Here is a 19,158-nt window from a genome sequence, read left to right as displayed (position 1 = left end):
CATATTTCTAGGCTGAGTCTGCTGCCCAAGTCTTTACACAAAGCCTTTGTGAAGCTCTGGAAAGGGGGCCAGCGGGCCCCGCGCGGAGACCCCCATCTGCGTCCTGCCCACGCACCCTCCGCAGATCCAGGCGCCGTGAGGCCGCGACCAGGGCCGGGCTGGTCACCTTCCCTTCCGTCCTCTCGTGGCATCCGCATTTTCACGTATCACAGACCTTGAGAAACACCTTTCATACAGCAGCAATAAGATACAAACAAGGGCAGTGAAGCCCAGATCGTTGGGCCACGTGGCCTCAGGCTGGAATCTGATGCTAATCCAAGTTCTAGGATGCTTTTGAGGCCTGGGACTCGGGACCATTTCTGGGCTCCAGCCTGCACACCGCCACCCAGTGCGGGCAGCCTGGCCCCTGTCATCATCAGTCCCTTCAGCGTCAGTAGCTATAAACACACCCACAGACAGACGGATTTATTGATCAAGGTCAATAGGAAACAAGGATGCAGAGTGCGAACCCTGGTTCTGAAGAGTCAACATGCCATGGATCCTGCTGCAGGCCCTCCGCCCACAGGAAAGCAGAGGCCTGCATCCTCATGTGACATGAAGACAGCTTCTGCACCCAAACACAACAACCAGGTACGGAGCACAGAAGAGGCACGTCACGTGTCCTAAGGCTGAGAGGTATTGAGGAAAACGGACTCCATGCTCAAGTAAGTTCGGGAAACAACACACATCGGCACGTCAAAGGTTCTGTAGGCCTGGGATCTTTAAGATGCTGGTGTGCTTTACAAACCCCTTCTAGGCAGGGTCGGCAGTGGGGCCAGTTTTTGTGTAAAACCTTATGGGATTGGTGTCTCGTGAACGTGCTTACAGAAATACTTGTTTTGGGTCAGCAGATGGGGAAGGAGGATATAGTTGGGAAAAAAAAAACCTATCTACTCTATAGATTATTTTTAAAAACAACCCACAAATGACAAAGTAAAACTTGAGAAAAATCTTCTTGGCTGAGAATTTAAAATGAGAAAAAATCAGTTAAAGAAAGGTGACCAACACCACCTTTCGATAGATAAAGGCAAAAAAATGGATTTATAGTTGGAGAAAACTTGTGGTCAAAGAATTGTCTCCAACGGGATATCTGAAAACGAAGAACGTTATTACAATTCATGCCAATTTTACCAAATACAATGTATTTATTCTGAAGCAGAATATACTAGTAGACAAGTCAATCATTTTGCTTAATTAGAATGTTTAATATTTGCAAACAAATCAACGGAAAAAGGATTAATCTCCAAAATATATAAACAGCTCATGCAACTCAATCTTAAAAAAAACAAACAACCCAATCAAAAAATGGGCAGAAGACCTAAATAGACATTTCTCCAAAGAAGACATACAGATGGACAAGAGGCTCAACATCACTAATTATTAGAAAAATGCAAATCAGAACTACAGTGAGGTATCACCTCACACCCGTCAGAATGGCCATCATCAAAAAAATCTACAATCAGTGCTGGAGAGAGTGTGGAGAAAAGGGAACCCTCTTGCACTGCTGGTGGGAATGTAAATTGATACAGCCACTATGGAGAACAGTATGGAGGTTCCTTAAAAAACTAAAAATAGAACCACCATACCCAGCAATCCCACTCCTGGGCATATACCTGGAGAAAACCATAATTCAAAAAGAGACACGTACTACAATGTTCATTGCAGCACTATTTACTATAGCCAGGTCATGAAAGCAACCTAAATGCCCATCGACAGATCAATGGATAAAGAAGACATGGTACATATATATACGGTGGAATATTACTCAGCCATAAAAAGGAAAAAGACTGGGTCATTTGTAGAGACGTGGATGGACTTAGAGACTGTCATTCAGAGTGAAGTAAGTCAGAAAGAGAAAAATGTCGTATATTAATGCATATATGTGGAATCTAGAAATATGGTACAGATGAACTGGTTTGCAAGGCAGAAATAGAGACATAGATGTAGGGAACAAATGTATGGACACCAAGGGGGGAAAGTGGTGGGGGGTGGTGGTGGTGGTGGGATGAACTGGGAGATTGGGATTGACATGTGTACACTGATGTGTATAAAATGGATGACTAATAACCTGCTGTATATAAAAAAAGTGTAACGTACAATATACCAAATGAAAATTCCGTATTGAAATTCTGTCTGAGCTCTTTTATGATTGATTATTCTGATAGTGGTTTAAGCAGCTGTTTCCTAAACTAGTCTAGTGATGGATTCTCACCACCTTGTCCTGTGATGCAGATGTAACATACTGCAGACAGCCTAACGGAGCAGTTCACTCAGTGGTAGATCACACGTTCCTAGAGTGAGTTACACTCTCTCACTGAGCAGCCGAGTCTTCTCAAGCGTGGAGGCGGGGAGGGTGCGGCCCCTGCAGCCCGGACCACCACCGGCCCCCTGCCCCGAGGGCTCTCCTTCAGACTTTCCATCTGGCTGAAGTGCCCCAGGCCGGGGTCCGGGGGGTGGGGGTAGGGGGTGGTGTCATCTCCCTGTGTCTTCCGTCCCCTTTGGCGGGGCAGCTGCTGTGGCTCAGGGTCCTCCTACAGACGCCCACTCACCAGCCCCCGAGGCTCTCAGGGCTGCAGAGCCGTCCAGGACGGGAAATGGTCCCCACGTTAAGTTCTGTGGACCCAATCTATTCAGAAAGGCATCTCTCTCAAGTCTAAAAAAGGGAAATTTACTTGCCTTGTGCTACAGAAATAAGAAACTTAGATTTGTCCTTGAAGAGCCATTAACTTGCAACTTGAAGGTCCTATTATGCGAGGATAAGTATTGTTATGAGTACTTTCAGGACAGCAGTAAAAAATGCCAGGTGGGTTTTGTAAGATGCAGAACTCTACAACTCCTGCACCCTAGGAATGATAGCTGATACTTGTATGAAATTGGCAACTGTCTTCCAGGAAGCCCTAGGATTTACAAGATGCTCTGAGTGAGTGACATGAGTCACAAAACCGCGTGTGGACGGCCGCACGGACCATCACAGACCAAGCACGAGACAGGACAGAGAGTGGATGAGAGAGGAGGGCCGACTCCCGGAGGTCAGGCTTTCAAGTCCCAACAGACGAGGGACAGGGAGCCCCCACACCTCAGTTCTAGTGCCTCGAACCCCAAGGGGGCTGGGAGACCTCGCCTCACCTCTCTGGACTGAGACCTGGAAGCCTGGGCGGGGCTGGGCTCTGGAAGGCCACAGGGTGATGCCCGCGGTAAGGGCAGGGTGTCCCATGTCCCCTGAGCAGCAGAGTCGCTGAGCAGGTTCTGCGAACTCAGGTTCTCCCAGCGCGCTCTCCCCTCCCCCAGCCCAGAGCTCTAGGGATGGGGGTTCTCCGAGTGTCTCACTACTGGGCGGGCGAGTGCTGGGCTTTGGCTGAAACGGTGAGTTTTATTAATGGTGAGTGGCAATGACTTTTAGGTTTGGCGATGGTGCATTTGCATACTGTCTTACAATTTTTGGCAGGATTTCAAAATTACTGGTTCATTAATTATTTGGTAGAAGAATAATTCGGTAGAGAGGATGACGCGGCGGCACGGATCACTCTTCAGTAGCATCCAGCCTGGGGGAGGAGAAAGGAATCTGGGTTACCACCGGTTTACAATGTCCCCACCAGCCCTGGAACATGGGCCCAGGATCGGGACCCTGACACGTACCGTCTGTCCTAAGGACCATGTCAACAAGGCCCACAGATCCCTAAGGAGTCTTAAGTGTGGCCGGGCTGAGGATGACAGGTCATGCCCTCCCCCAGTGGTGAATTTCACCAGTACCCACTGAGGCTTAAAGAAGCACGGCCACAACCGCAGAGTTCAAACGTTGGATTTCATTTTCAAAGGCCCGATGACATCGTTCAATTTGAACCTTTTATTTTCCTCAACTTTTTTCCCCCACTCTGAGGTTCTGATATGTTCCCTTTGGATTGACAGTTTTGCCGCTTTCAGTTTCCCATTTTAAAATGTTCCAAATCCATTCTAATTCTAGTAAAGTGAATTACTATAATCATATTCAAGCACATAACAAAATAACTACTAAGTGCAAAAAGCAATTTCAGAAAAATGTCTGCAGTTACCGCCAGTAGATTCCTCAAGTAAATGGACAGTTTAGGCTCAGAGTCATTTGTTTAAAAGGTGATTTGATAAGAAGCGGGTAAAAACACAGAGAGAAGAGCAGAGAAGCAGCAAAGAGGAGAGAAACCCCCAAATCTTTACGCCGTCTCACACTGAATCCAAAACAATCGGGACGACGAACACACGGGCTCCCAGTAAGGAGCGCAGAGAGGTGCGGCTGGAAGCGGCCTGGACCTCCGGGTGCCCGTGCCCTCGCTCTCTGGGCTCAGAAGAGGCCTCGGCCGAAGCCATAATTAAGTCGATCCCAGAGCCCGGGATCAAAGCCATATTTTCTTGTTCCCAGCCGAATAAACGTTTTTATACACTGCTGCTTCTCTAGACCCTACCAGAGAAAGGTTTGTCTGCCAAACCCTTTCGGGAACTCTGGGCGGGCCACCTGGCCTGCCCTAGCCTGTGGGGCACGGGGCATTGCACCTGGGGGAGCCCTCCTGGGAATACGGGGCACAGTCAGCCCGCACCTCCGAATTTTCCATGAGGCTAAGAAACTCCATCCAGACCAAGAAGATGCCTGTCAGGCTGGGGACCCACGTCTCGGGGAAGAAAGATAGGCTAACAGTGACCAGAGACCCAAGCGCACCTCCGACCTCAGGAAGAAGCGGAAGAAAAAAACCCAGAAAGTTCTACACCCCACAAGATGTTTTGATTCACTAAGTCTGCTACATGAATTCTAAAGTCGAAGTTTTAAAAAAAAAAAAAAACGAAACAACTCAAAACCAAAATAAATAGCGACTTGGAGCTTTTTATAAGATTATTCTCAAATTCTGAAACAAAGGAAGGTGACTATGAGTGGGTCAGCAGGCATGTCCTCTGGGACAGCTGAGTGCATGAGACCATCCTTTTCTGGAAGTAATGAATGCTTCACCCAGACCCAGCTGAGCCACGACCTCTAATCTTGGGAGTCCAGCAAGCCGACCTCACCCTTGGAAACCTGTGGCCAAGTTAAGTTTTCACACTCTGACACTCTAGGCCATGGTCCAGAACGTCTGGAGACATTCTTTTTCTGATAACGCCTAAGCCTCCAAGTGTAGAAAAACAAACGACTGGAAGAGAGCACACCCCAAGCTGGCCCACTTGACAGAAAGGAAAGAAACAGCCCAACCTCCTCTCAATAGACAGGGCTGGGTTCTGGCGTTCCTGGCTCCCAGGACGGCACAATCTGTGAACTGCCAGAAAGATCAACAGGGCCTTTCTCAGCACAGCCTGGTATTTCCGAGGAAACCCAAACGATCTCAGACGTGACCGGTAGGTCCAGTTCCACCAAAGCTGTGACACTGTAAGGTGAGCCGACCCCCTTTCAACATTTCAACAAAATACAGATATGAACAGAGCTGTTCCCATTAAATGCTAGAATCTGGCCCCGCCCCGAGGATACGGACCGTCCTTGGACGCTGGCTGTCATGAGGGTCTCTTAGCAAGTCCACGCCCGGAACGGCCAGTCACCAGAGAGAAACGCCACAGGCCAGCTTCCCCCAGCACAGCTGCTTCCCCACTAGCCCCGTCCCCGGCACGCTGTCCTCCACCCCCACGCACACCGGGTTCCTGCACAGCCAGGAACCAAACTGACGCTCAGGCACCAACAGCAAGAGGGTCAGAGGGTGAGGCGGCTCGGACTTCGGCAGCACGCTCGATGGGGCTCTGAACTCTCAGACCAGAGGCCGCCACACGCCTCCTGTAAGGACTGAGGCCTGTGGGCTGCACGGTCCCTGCCGCCAGAGCACAGAGGCAGCCAGGGATGCCCGGAAAAGCAGGGCGGCCCAGCAGCCTGAAGCTCCCTGACCTCAGTCTTAGGCTCTGGAAGTTAATAGGAGAGAGCTGCTTGAAAGACCAGAGGTGCTCCCGAGACGCAAGAGGTGCACCTGGAGGCGCCGGGCGCCCGAGTCCCGGGGACTCACCTTCATGAGCGCCGCCACCACGACGCCCAGGAGGGCAAGCAGCAGAAGCCCGAGTTTCCCTCTGTTGAGCCGTTTCAGGAAGAACAGTTTGGCCCAGTCCACCTTCGACTGGCTATTGGGAGGATACCGGAGTTTGTTTGCGCCTTCTCGCTTCAGGCTTTTTAATAAACAGGGACGCTGATGCGAAAAAGTATCGAAACTGTGTTTTCCGTGATACGCTCCCATCCCACTGGACCCTGAAATAAAGGAACAGACGAGACGGGCTCCGCTGTGGGTGACGGCGCTCCTTCCGTGCACACGGCACCCCGGCTGCACCCCTCCACCGGCGCACGTGGCTCGTTCCAGGACGTCCTCCTAGCGCCCCCCGCACGGCGGGCCCCTGGCACAGGACGCTCTCCGAGAGCAGGGCAGGGACCAGCAGCTCCCGGGGTGCTGGCTGTCACTGATGCCAGGGACCAAGCTCACTCTCACCAGAGCCCCACCTCCTGAGAGGGAGAGGGGGCTGGGCAGGGCCCGAGCGGGACTCCAAACGGTCCACTCCAAGAGCCGCATGTGCCTGTTCCCGCCGTGGTACGTGCCTGAGCCACTGCTCCCCCAGGCTCCTGGAAGGTGCCCAAGGCCAGGACAGTGGGGTCAAGCGGCTGTGTGGCAACAGGCCTCTCGGACCTGTGCTCCGGGACCGCGCTCACTTCCCTGCTCGGTCAAGTGAGCCGGGCGGACGAGCACGTGGCACAAGGCACCCGGCGCGCAGCTTACTGGGGCCGGGCCGCTGGGGCATCACCTAGGTGACAGCTGAAGCTGCAGGGAGACTCTGTGACGTGTGTCAAGAGACGTGCATTTTAAGGAAGAAAATCTAAACGACAAGCCAAAACGCTAACAGTGCTTATGCCTCGGAGGCTACTACATTTTCCCTTGTAACTTTCTATAGTGTTTTGTTTGGTTTTGCCCCTTTAGCCCCAAAAAGCAAAAGGACGTTCAAGCCCTTGGCTGCTGTCTGCTCCTGGCGCTGTGAGCCCGTCATGTGCTACCTCATTCGATAAAGGACAGAGGGCATTTATCAGTTCACCTGAGACCTGATTTTTGGCCTAAGAAATGCCCTGAATCTGGGAGAAGATCCATAAACCAGTGAAGCAACGCAAGAAAGAACAGTCATTACAGACTGGGGATGGAGAGCAGGGGGCGGGACAGAGGTGGACCCCAGGCAGCGGCTTGCAGGGGCAGTGACCGGGAGGGGGCCTCACCCACGCCTCCGAAGGGCAGGGAGCTGAGCATGAAGTGCATGATGACGTCGTTGCCCGTGACGCCCCCGCTGGACGTCCTGTCGATCATTTGCTTGATGAGCTGAGGACGAGAAGGAACAGAGGCTCCGGGTCAGTCGCCCCTGGCCTGGGACCCACATCCTCCTCGAGGCTGGGGGCACTGAGTGAGACCCGGACGACCTGAAGAGTTGGGCCCATGCACCCGGGCACACCCCAGTGCTGGACCCCCGGGACCACAGCCAGGGCCTTTCTTACCAGGGATGGTTCAGGCTATATTCCAGGTTTTAAAAATTGTTAATATTTCTCTATCTCTGCTTTAAAGGATGGCATGTGATTAACAGGTATCATTTCGTTTCTAGGAAATGTAAAAAAGATTCAAGATTTCAGAGGTAGCATCCTATTTTTGAAGGAAATCGCTGGTTGGCCCGGGACGTGAATGGGCACGATGACACTGGACTGGTAAATGTCACCTCCCCTGGCTGCTGACCCACCAAGTCCTCTGTAGCAAAGGTCGCTGCTGACCCTGGGACCGAGCCTGACCCGCCGCCCCGTGCCTGGGCCGCAGACCGCAGCTTCCACTCTGTCCACCACTGCCTGTGGTCATTTCAACCGTCAGACCGCTGTGTACCACTAACCCATTCCTAGCTGAGCCCCGCACGTCTGGTCTTCCCGGACGGTCTGTAGAGATCGGTACCGCGCCAGCGCCGCCAGCATCACCAGCTCTAGAAGCTGCCCCGAGACCCCCTGCGTGGCCCCGGCAGAGGCTCTGCAGAAAACACCTGCCGTGGGAACTCCTCGACCTCACCTGGCTGCACCCTCCCTTCCGAGTTTTCCCCTTTCTTCAGAGGCTCCTGGCCCACTGGCCCACCTTGAGGCCACTGTCCCTTAGCAGCAGCCGGTCACCTCGAGGTGCATACGGACGGGCCGCGTGGAGGGCGGCGGCAGGGCTGCTGGGCCTGGGGTGGCGTGTGGTCTGCCGGCCAGGCTGGGACGGCAACACCACTCCAACCACAAAGCCCCGTGGCTGGAGAAAGCCAAGTCCGAGGCTTCCCAAGCACCTCCCTCAGCAGCGCCAGAGACACTGCCCTGCGGGCCGCGGACGCCGCGTGGGTAAGAGCCGGGGCCCTACCACAGGACCCCCTACAGATCAACAGCAGAAGCGCTTCTGATGCAGGTGCTCAGACGTCTCCCAGTGACATGGCAGGTGTCTGTGAGTCACCAGGCTTGTGACGCTCGCCCCGAAGACTCAGCTCTGACCCCAGGGAGTAAGGGAAGGGTCACAGCCCTAACCCCAGGGCCTCATTACCCAGGACTGGGGGACTCTGGCACCAGACGAAATAATCAGCATTTGCTGTACAGCAGAGAAGGAGCATGGCTTCTGAGAGCGAGCTGCATGCTGGGAAGTTTACCTTAGTGTTATGAGAAAACACGTAGAAAGCCAGGGGCTTTTCGCGTTCATTTATGAACTGTATGGCTTCTTCTGCATTCTTCACAGGCACTATTGGAAGAATTGGTCCAAAAATTTCCTCTTGCATCACTTTGGTTTTAGGATCCACATCAGTGAGTATCGTTGGGGCTGAAAAATGAAAACGCTCAAGCAGGAGACAGAAATGCCAAACTCTCACCTCACGTCTGGCTCACTGGGTCACCCACCCATCCCTTCCCCACTCCCGCCCAGGTGTCGTCTACTGAGACAAGTCCCAAGTACGTGGGTGAAGCGTGCAAATATTACGTCTCCACGCGTGTGCATCAGGTATCCTTGTGCAAACCCAGGGGGAGATACAGGCTTGAGTAAAACCTGCGCGTGTTTAACCCTGTTCAGCACCACATTCCTGCGTCTTTCTGTGGATAGGCCTTCCTGGGAGCACAGAGGGCCCCTCGGTGGACCAAACCAGTACAGCTTCTTAATAGAAGTACGTTCCTGCCTGTGATCTCTTTGATCTTGATTACAACTGCGTCAGGTTCAGAAAATGTAATGAAATGGTGGGATTCCCTAAGCCTTATCTCAGCGTTCCGTCCACTCTGGGGAAAGACACAGACCGGAGGACGACATGGATCCTGAAGAGCTTTGTGGGGTGTCCAGTGTCCACACCAAGAAGTCCCCAAGCCGCAGTGCTCGGGGAGACCCTGCGGATGGGCTGGAGGGTCGACTACAGGAGAAGACACCTGACAGAACAAGCGTGCTCTTGCCTCCACCCACGGTTACGACCAGGTTGTCCTGGAGGCATGGCACGGGACGGCTCTCTCCAGCACGCCCGGGGGTACAGAAGCCGCTGCCTCAGATCTGCTGCCCGCGGCTTCCCTGGGCCAGAGAGGTGTCCATCCCCCTCTGCAGAGCCACGCGCTTAGGTGAGGTGACCCTGGACCAGGTTGGGGGAAGCTCCTAAGTAGTCTGAGCTAATCACGGCCGACCTTCCCTCTCACCACTCATGGGCATAGAGGCAGGCAGTCAACATGCTGGGCCGGCAGGACCCAAAGACGAACCCCCATGGCTCTGGGGGTGTTAAGGAGCCGCTGAACTAACAGGCCGAGAGCATACTTTTCTCCGTACTGTTTAAGTCCCTTAAGTTCTGTTTTTGAAAAGTTGGGGTTTTTGGTGATGATGAGAGGAAACAGGTAAACAGATTTGCGGAGCAGCTTTTTCGCCAACTTCAGGTGTGATCTTTTTTTTTTTAAAAATAAGTTGTTTATTTATTTATTTTTGGCTGCGTTGGGTCTTTGTTGCTGCGCGCGGGCTTTCTCTAGTTGCGGCGCGTGGGGGCTACTCTTCCTTGCGGTGCGCGGGCTTCTCACTGCGGTGGCTTCTCTTGTTGGGAGCACGAGCTCTAGATGTGCGGGCTCTAGATGTGCGGGCTTCAGTAGTTGTGGCAGGTGGTCTCAGTAGCTGTGGCACGCGGGCTTCAGTAGTTGTGGCTTGCAGGCTCTAGAGCACAGGCTCAGTAGTTGTGGCGCATGGCCTTAGTTGCTCCGTGGCATGTGGGATCTTCCCGGAACAGGGCTCGAACCCGTGTCCCCTGCATTGGCAGGAGGATTCTTAACCACTGCGCCCCCCATGAGTGATTCTTCCCTCATCTTAGGTGTTATTTTAGATAAGTGTGTTTAAAATTCAAAGTGATACATACTCGTGGCAAAAAAACAAAGAACACAACAAGAAAGTCAATAGCGAGGTCAAGCATGATGGGTGAAAACGTTCTTTCTGGAACAGGACTGCTGTCGGCTAGCTGTGCGATTGTGGTTGAGCTATTTCCTTCTCTGGGCTGTTTTCCCAGCCGTAAGCTGGAAATAACTACAGAGTCTGGTTCTGCTTCTCAAGGTTGCCAGGAAGAAAAAGTTAGATAAAATACGTGTGTAAATACAAACAACTAAATAGAGTTACTCAACGTATACATATATAAAGTCATCTTTAACTTGCTTGTAACAAAGCAGTGTACCAGAAAGCAGTATTTAATAGCTTATTAATCACTCTACACCTAATAGTTGATTCAGTGTCGGTAAAGAGTGTCAATAAAAACTGTTGAGCGGCCCCTCCCTACAGGACGAGATGAGTCTCCGTTACCTATGTAGCGTGTGGCCTCATCGGTCTCCCCGCCAAAAGCTATCTTCTGTCCTTCAAGCAAACCTCGTATCCTCTTGAAATGACGCAGGTTGATGATCCTTTCATAGTCGGGGGATGCTTTTACGTTTTCTCCATAAAATTCCTGTTGAAAACAGCAGTATCTAGTTGTCACCAAAGACCCATATTTTAATTTCTTTAATAATTATAAAATTCACCATGGCCCCAAATCTGGTTTTGTATCCTCACAGAATCCAACCCCCCAGCCCCCAAATCCTTTAACAGCAGTAAGACTAAGCTCTTTGGCAGGTCAAGGACAGGAGTTACAGCACACACACACGTCTCCCATTTTCCACGGTTTCGGGGGTTGGCATGGGTCCCTCCTGGGGGTGGACACAGAGCAAGTAGGGGGGGTCTCGCCCCGTGTCGGGGCCACACGCGCGCTTGCCTATCAGCTCTGGCTGCTGTCCTGCGAGGAGCTGGGTGGTGGTGGCAGAGGCCCTGTGACCTGCAAAGCCTAAAACACTGACCGCCTGTGTGTTTCCCCTTTTGCAGAAAGGGTTTGCTGAGCTTTGCGCTATTTCCTCGTGTCAGGTCTTCTCTGGACTGGAACTTCCACCAGTCACAGATAACCGTGAAACCACTCAAAAGATCAAAACACAGTCTTGGTAAGTCACCCAGAGTAAGAGAGCCTCAGAAGCCAAGCAGTCAGCCCCGCGGGAGCTCTCAATCTACTCTCCAGCGGCACTGAGCACGGTCCACCCCCTGCAGCCGCCTCGAACCCGGGAGGAAGGAAGCTCCCGGGCAGCGTGTTGCAATGCGTGTTCTTGGGCCCCAACGCCGGAGCCACAGGAGTGGCTTTCAGCGCTGGCCGCACCTCAGCATCACCTGGAGACCCCAGCCCTGCTGGACCACCGTCTTCGGAGCGGGGGACTGGGGGCTTTTCTGAAACGGCTCCCAGTGACCCCCAGTGGAGAGCCACGGCGACGAGAGAACACACGCCTCCTGGAAACCCAGTTCCTCACCACACTCACCCGAGCACGTCCCCAGCAGCCCCAGTGTCTTCCCAGAGTCGGGCCAAGCTCCCCTTTCACACTCTCCTTGTCCGGCCCCATCGCGGTCCCGCCACTAACGTCCAGCTTCCACGTCACCTTGCTGCTCACCTACGTCACTCCTGGGTGTTCCAGAGCCTTCCTTTCAGGGCTCGGTCAGTACCCGGCGAGTGAACAACGGTGGTTCCAATAGTTTCTCCACCCAGGGGGCTCCCACCGCTGAGCTGTCACAGCTTCATCCCTTCCTTGCTTCCAGTCCCAGTCCTACGTTCCTTCTGGCTCAGCTCAGGACACCACCGTGTAGCCTTCCTTGGTCCCCTCGCTAGAGATGGCCATTTGAAACGCGCTCAAAGACTGATGGCCGCGTCAAGAGTGCACGTTCCTCGAAACTGCTGGCTTCTGTAAACCGCCGGCACAGCCGAGCACCGCTAACCTCGATCGCCGCACCGCGGCGAGGGCCTTGGCCACACCGCAGAGGCCTCGCGATGTTCTCCCCAGACCACACAACAGCTACTGGGCTTTTTTTTTTAAGGTCCGTTCTACACCTAACGAGTTGTGCCGTCCACAAATCAACTGGACAGTGTCAGCGTGTGCAGCACCAACCTCACCCTGCTACCACGCTACGAGAGCACTTTGCATTAGCCAGGAAATTAGTTCAGTCACCTGCTCCTGGAATGTTCCCGGGAGGGGGTGGGGCGATGCCCCCTGCAAACATCTGATTTCACTCTGTATCCCAGTGAGACCAGTGGACCCAGAGGTGGGAAACACGAACCTTCACGGCCTCCTTCACCTTCCGCACGATCTGGTCCTGGAGGGACGGCTCGCAGAGCACGTAGTCGGGGGCGATGCAGGTCTGGCCGCAGTTCATGTACTTGCCCCAGGCGATGCGTCTGGGAAAAGCACGAGCAGGCAGAGTTCAGTCCCCACGCCCCTGTCACGCGCTTCGGCGCCATCTGAACGTTTTTCAGCTAGCTGTCAAGATTACTAGTACGTATATGTATTTGGTAATCTTGATAAAAAAAAATGTTTCGAAAACTCATCTCTATATCAGTTGGCTGGAACTGAGGACGCATTTTCAATTGGCGTAGGCTGTTCTACAAAGCAGGGAAAGCCTCCTGCCAGTTCATGAGAAACGTTACTTTATACGCAGGGAAGCCACTGCCTGCGGCAGGAAAAGAGAGAAACAGCCTCCTGACACCCTCCTTCTCCCACCCCGGCCGAGAGGACATCTGGGAGGACAGGGGTTCCACAGACAGCACGGCTCCTGCTGTGGCTTGGTCCTGCTGCAAGATGCCAGGTACAGGCAGGACCAGAAGCCCTCCCCGATCTGGGACGCTGGGCCCGGGCTCGGATGGAAACCCACGAACCGGGGTCCCCTGTTCCAGCAAGTAGACGTCTACTTACAGAGCCCACCCGGAGCCCGGCCGACGCCCCCCGCTCCCCTTGTCTGAAGGGAGGGAGAGCCACGCCATGCCAGCACAGTCAGCTGTGGGTTTGGGCGCTTCCTGTTAGCTGAACTGATTTAGCGGAGACAACCCGAAACCTTGCATCTTCTGGTTCTCAGATGCAAGATGCTATTATTCTCATCTCAGTTAAAAGATGAGAATTATTGGTTTTATCAATAAAGGAACTCAGTTAAGAGATCAGCATAATGCCCTTTCTTTGGAAATTTAAAGATCTTATTAGGCACACAGGATCCCTGGCATTACCTACTGGCATTACCTACTTCCTGGATCAGCTATCAGAACAGTAAAACTTCTTGCCAGGTCTATTATCTAGAGAACAGAAATAGCTTTTCCTCATCCTGAGGGCAACTGTGTGATGTCACAACCTCGTGTTCATCTCCTCTGGCTGTGGCGCCAAGGCGTGGTTTGTGAAAGAGTTCTGGTCCCTGTGAGGACATCAACGGCAGTGCCCAGCGAGGAGGTACAGGGCACGCCAGCCTGCCGGGGGAGTCCAGATAACCGGTCTCACCTGCAGGCAACGTCCAGGTCACAGTCTTTGTCAACGTAACACGGACTCTTCCCTCCCAGTTCAAGGGTCACCGGGGTCAGATGCTTGGCGGCGGCTTCCATGACAATTTTTCCAACAGTGGTGTTTCCCGTGTAGAGAATGTGGTCAAATCGCTGCTTCAGAAGCTCCGTGGTTTCCTCGACGCCACCATTAACAACCGCGTACAGGTCCTTAAAGAAAGACAAACACTCGCATCACCGAAGGAATCGTATCGTCTGACGTAAACACGTAACATTCAGTGAAACCAGGAAAAGGTGGAGACTGGCCCCGGGAAACCACAAGACGGGGGCTGGGAGAGGGGAGGGTTGTGGGAACGTGGCCACTGTCGGTGACCACAGGACAGGCCCCAGGCGCGTCCACCCGGACGTCCTCTCTGCACGCGGCTCAGCGTGGGGCTCAGGGCACGGGGGAACCGAGTAACTGCGCCCGAATGTGTGCAAAGGCCGCCAGGGGAGCGCTTCCAGGGGCAGGTCCGGGCTGCACCTGCGCCCCGTCATCCTCTGGCTCACGTGCCTGCTGGCGGCCACCCGACGCCTCTGAGCCTCAGCCTCCTCTTGTGATGGGGGGACGTCACAGCGCTGTGCACTGAACCCTCATGTGCACCGTGCAACCGTCTGCAGCTATCGCACGGGAGAGGATAGTCACGGTGTGAAGAGTGGCGGCGGGACACCGAGCACAAGCCGGCTCGTGGGCCCCGTGTTTCCCCTCCATCTCTACTCACAGCTCAGCGGCCCGACAGGCGTTTCAGGCTTTAGCTCGCCTCCGCCTGAATCCACAGAGCCTGTGTGGTCGGTCCCCAACAAGCCGAGGGAGGCAGGGCCGCAGTGACGACCCCCATCCAGGCAGAGTGAGACAGTGAAGCATCTGCCCTACCTCACTGCCTTCACCGCCCTTCTGCACTGGGTACCCCAGGCCCTGGGACAACACTGCTCCATGGCCGCCGTGGCAGGGATGAGCCAACACGGGGAGCACGGCTCCTCCGAGAACCGGAGGTGGCTTGTAGACCGCTGTCAGAAAACGTGGCCGACTACAGGTGCGACGCTGCACAGCTGCGTCTCCCTGGCGCGCACCGAGGACCCCTCCACGCAGAGCTAACGGCCCCAGTTCACGTGGCGTCACAATCTCCTCCACGGGGGGCACCAGACCTCTGCTTCAGAGATCGTCTTTTCTCCACCGCTTCCGATACTCTTTTTTTAAAGGTTTTTTTTTTTTTTGATGTGGGCCATTTACAAAGTCTGTATTGAATTCGTTATAATACTGCTTCTGTTTTTTGTTTTGGTTTTTGGACCGCAAGGCACGCGGGATCCCAGCTCCCCGACCAGGGATCGGACCCGCACCCCCTGCATTGGAAGGCGAAGTCTTAACCACTGGACCGCCAGGGAAGTCCCAGCTTCCGATACTCGTCAATGCCAGCACTGTAACTCTGAGTGAGGGTCCACACTCTGGGTCAGGAGGCCTTTTTCTTTCTGTAGTTTTCGGGCCACAAACATGCCCGTTTAAATGTAGACGTGTGTTCACGTAACTGTACCTCGTGAAGAGCGCCCAGCACGGTACCAGCCCCTCAATAAATAACTCACTAGAAGGATACACCTAAAATCACGTCAGATCAAAGGTTAATGCGAAATGCCAGATGGCAGCGGAGGCTTTGTTAACAGCAGGGGTGCCGATAAGGCCGCCGGCCTGACCAAACTGTGTAACTACAGTAGCTGAACTATTCCACAGTTTTTTTGGAACTTAACTTCTCTTGTTAAGCCAGCCGTGGGAGGCTGAGGGAAAATGAGTGTGGAGGCCTGACCACCAATGACGCAAGCCAGCATGAAGAGCAGAGTGTGTGCCAGACGGACAGACAGACGTGCCAGAGAGGGGGCAAGGTCCTCTTACCTGGTCTAAGTACTGAGGGAGGAGCGTAGCCAAGGCCTTGGCTGTATTTTCACTTACTTCAGAAGGCTTGATAATCACAGCATTTCCTAAACAAAGCAAAAAGCAGGACGTTGTCTAGTACTCGAGCGATTCTAACATCCATGAGACGGAGCTCCTGTGGGGAGCACAGGCTAAGGGTTAATTCCTCTGGTTATTTCTGGCTCTGCGTTCTGTCTTCCTCACCACAGGCGTGAGCGCTCGCCCCTCTGCCTCTTTCCCAAAGGCTAACTCCTCAGTGCTCACCACATAGGTCCTTGACGGGAGGCCCCAGCCAGGCTCCCCCAGGCCTCTGGCCTTCTCTCACCGTTCTCACTCCCACCCTTGGATTTTCCTTTTGCCCTGGGATTATCGCACAGACAAGCTTTGCCAACATAAAGCTGTTGGTCTGGATCCTGGTTAACTGAGAAATGAATCCCTTGGCATTTGCTGCAGACCCAAGCAAGCATGACTCCCAGAGCCCTTATTTGAATGAAGAAAGGGGTCAGACAGAATCAACTGGTTCATCCAAAGCCAGAGGTGGCAACTGAAACCACATGACGCTATGGACGTGTGACTCCAAACCTGGGCCTGTGGACTCGCGCGTGCCTCTACGCCCTCGCAGGTCCATTCTCCAGGGCCCCAAAAAGCAGTCACCCCACAGATCTCTGGAGCCCACTGAACAAGTAATAATAACGTTTATGAATTCTCAATACACTGCTGGTGCAAACCAAGGCGAGCCGCCACAGCAAATGCATTTAACTAACCACTATCCTTAACGTACAACCAGTTTCAGAGAACACGCCTCTCGAAGACAGCGTAAGGACGGAAGCTGATGCCAGACCTGCAGCGATGGCTCCTATCAGAGGCTGGACGGTGAGGACAAAGGGGTAGTTCCAAGCTCCGATGATCAGCACGACTCCCAGGGGCTCTGGCTGGACGTAGGCCTCATCCAGCATGGTGACCAGGTTCTTCTGAGCTGGTTTAGCAGCGGCCCATTCAGGAAGCTTCTCCAGCACGAGCTCAATTTCCCCAAGCACGGTGATGACTTCTTGACTGTATGCGTTGAATTCGCTCTGTTACAAGAAGGTCACAGTTAACCTTTGTGGGTATGACACGCTTGGCCCTGAATGTCAGAAGCATCGGGCCAGGGAATTCCCTGACGGTCCAGTAGTTAGGCTTCTGTGCTTCCACTGCAGGGGACACAGGTTTGATCCCTGGTCGGGGAACTAAGCCTTACGGCAATGCAAAAAAAAAAAAAAAAAAAAAAAAAGCATCAGGACAGGCAAACCTGTCAGACTAGCTGGTTCGCCATGCAGATTCCTGTGTGTCCTCCAAGCCCACAGTAAGGACTTGCTAATTCCCTTCTTAATATATTCAATCCCTTTAAATCTTTCTTTACTGATCCAAGCCATTTAAAGTCAGGCTTAAACGTTAACTCTTTCACGAAAACTTCCCTAATTAATAATGGTGTGCCTTGATCACACTTTATAAACCATAGTCATTATGCTTTCCCCTATATCTTAACATTTCAGCCTTAATACACTGGCTTAAAACTATAGCCCCACTTTCTCTGTGCCTGTTCTGTTTCCCAACCAAACTTAAAGCCCTCGAGGGCAAGGAGTTTATTGTACTTCTTTAGTCATCCTATATATACACCCTCGGAAATGCTTGTAGAGTGAATGAGTCAGACTTTTTTGGGTATCTTCCTTAAATCCACCGCGACTATTTGACATCACAGTTCCTCTCCACCAAAAGTGCTATTCAGGAAGTTTTAGCGTTCCTGTTGTTACTACTGATGTTACTACCCCTCAAAATAATCTTCCAGGGGGAGGGGCCGAAGGAGCCTAGCAAAGCCAGAGCAAGGCCTTGTTACCCCTGAAATGAAGAGAAAAATTAGAAACAAAGTGGTAACAACAGTGTTATAAAACATAGGGGACCATTTTTAAACCCGAAACACTCCCCCAAGACCTTGCTACTCAAAGCGTGGTTCCATTGGTACATCACCTGGGAGCTTCTTACAAAAACTCGGGCTCTCAAACCCCCTCCCCCCAGACCCAGTGAAGCATCGTCTGCATCGTAACAAGGTCTCCGGGTGACTCGCGGGTGCACAGATGTGGCACCTAACATCATCGAGGGAAATCCGAGCGCAACGACGACAAGCAAAACCCTGTGTCTGCGTAAGAAACCGCAAAGTTAAAAGACAAGAACCCGACTCAGAGGAAGAGGCCTGCAATACACGAAGCGGACGAATGACCCAAATCCAGGGGAAGGGGAAGGGAAAGGGAAAGGGCCACAGCTGCCCGCGGAAAAGGGGCAGGCCGTGGAGCGCAGGTCCCGGGGGCGCACCTTGCTCAGGTCGGCGGCGATGGCCGCCAGGATGTCCCTCTCGCGCTCCTGCACCATCGCGCGCAGGGCCTCGAGCTGCCGCCGCCGGAACGTCAGGGGGCGCGAGCGGCCGGACCCGAACGCCGCGCGAACCCGCTGCACCTCGCGCTCCATGGCCAGTCCTGCGGGGACAGGGGAGATCGGGCGCCGTGCGGGGTGAGCGGGCCGGACGCGGGGCCGCCGGGCGGTGCCTCTCCATCCCCGCCCCCCGTCCCCGGGCCCAGCGACCCCGGCCGCACCTCCGTCCCGCCGGCGCGCTAGCTCCGCCGCAGCTAACTGCTCGCCGCAGCTAACTGCTCCGCCACCGCCCTGCGAGCTCGGGTCGACCCCGAGCCGCGCGCCGATTGGCCGGCGTGGTCCACGTGACCTGCGCAGGCCGGACGCCGCGTGGGCCCCGCCCCCAGGAGTCGGCAGGCGAGGGGGTGAGGACGGCTGGGCGGACGGCTGGGCCGGACCGGGCTGGGGCCGGGCCCCGTGCCCAGCGGCTCAGGAGGCGTCGCCCTTACGCCGCGGCGCCCCTCGGCCCGCCCGGCCCGCTCCCTTCCAGCTCGGAGCCGCGGGGACTCGGCGCCCAGGTGAGTGCCCCTCAGCAGCCCCGCCCCCACGCCCTCCTTTACCCTTTACCAGCCGCTCTCCGGGCCGCCCCCCCAGGTCCCTGCCCCCCCCTCCCTAGAGGGGCAGCTAGCTCGGACCCCCCCCTGCACCCACGTGACAATGCCCGCGGCAGCTGGGTTCTCCCCTCGCTCTCCTCTGCACCTGCGGAGATTGCCGGACGTCCTTCTGGCTTGTACCTGATTTGACTTGGGCTTTATCAGCTTGTCACGTGGTTGTTTGTCTCGTGCCTCTGCTTTCACCACTCGGGGAAAGAATGCGTTATCCAGACGTGAAGGACTCCGCTTTGAAGGTGGGGATGTCTGTCCCTTTCCTGGGACGCCGATGCTGGCGCTCCCTCGAGGGTG

At 54.1% G+C, this 19,158-nt stretch overlaps 1 protein-coding gene and 1 pseudogene across 3 annotated transcripts in view; one reads left to right on the top strand and one right to left on the bottom strand.

Annotated features, from left to right (window-relative positions):
• Nucleotides 1-1,199: 1,199 nt before the first annotated feature.
• Nucleotides 1,200-18,957, bottom strand: ALDH3A2 (aldehyde dehydrogenase 3 family member A2). 2 transcript variants are annotated; one of them, XM_079903513.1, is made up of 11 exons: nucleotides 18,908-18,957; nucleotides 18,161-18,321; nucleotides 16,656-16,887; nucleotides 15,797-15,882; nucleotides 13,877-14,085; nucleotides 12,675-12,792; nucleotides 10,854-10,995; nucleotides 8,707-8,873; nucleotides 7,280-7,379; nucleotides 6,039-6,274; nucleotides 1,200-3,581 (listed from the first exon to the last, which is right to left on the bottom strand). In XM_079903513.1, the coding sequence occupies exons 2-11, from the start codon at nucleotides 18,311-18,313 to the stop codon at nucleotides 3,567-3,569; spliced, it is 1,458 nt and encodes a 485-aa protein (XP_079759639.1). In that variant the 5' UTR covers nucleotides 18,314-18,321; nucleotides 18,908-18,957; the 3' UTR covers nucleotides 1,200-3,566. The 2 variants fall into 2 exon arrangements, with proteins under 2 accessions (XP_079759639.1, XP_079759638.1); XM_079903512.1 differs by lacking the exon at nucleotides 18,908-18,957 and adding an exon at nucleotides 18,439-18,523.
• The window catches only part of LOC307176937 (receptor-binding cancer antigen expressed on SiSo cells-like), a 107,080-nt pseudogene continuing 106,560 nt past the window's right edge, over nucleotides 18,639-19,158 (top strand). The window contains exon 1 of the transcript XR_013831795.1: nucleotides 18,639-18,774. The product of XR_013831795.1 is annotated as a receptor-binding cancer antigen expressed on SiSo cells-like (transcript). The remainder of the gene's footprint in view (nucleotides 18,775-19,158) is intronic.

The sequence above is a fragment of the Stenella coeruleoalba genome (genome assembly GCF_951394435.1).
Source record: "Stenella coeruleoalba genome assembly, chromosome: 19".
In the NCBI taxonomy this organism is placed as follows: domain Eukaryota; kingdom Metazoa; phylum Chordata; class Mammalia; order Artiodactyla; family Delphinidae; genus Stenella; species Stenella coeruleoalba.
This window is presented reverse-complemented; position numbering and strand designations above follow the sequence as displayed.

Bases quoted from the DNA above. Each gene is read 5' to 3' on its own strand.
- ALDH3A2 (XM_079903513.1), bottom strand. From the start codon at position 18,313: ATGGAGCGCGAGGTGCAGCGGGTTCGCGCGGCGTTCGGGTCCGGCCGC. The intron at 14,086-15,796 runs GTAAGAGGACCT...TCTTTCTTTAAG, and splicing joins TCCCTCAGTACTTAGACCAG to GACCTGTACGCGGTTGTTAA. The intron at 12,793-13,876 runs GTGAGACCGGTT...TGCTTTTCCCAG, and splicing joins GACCTGGACGTTGCCTGCAG to ACGCATCGCCTGGGGCAAGT.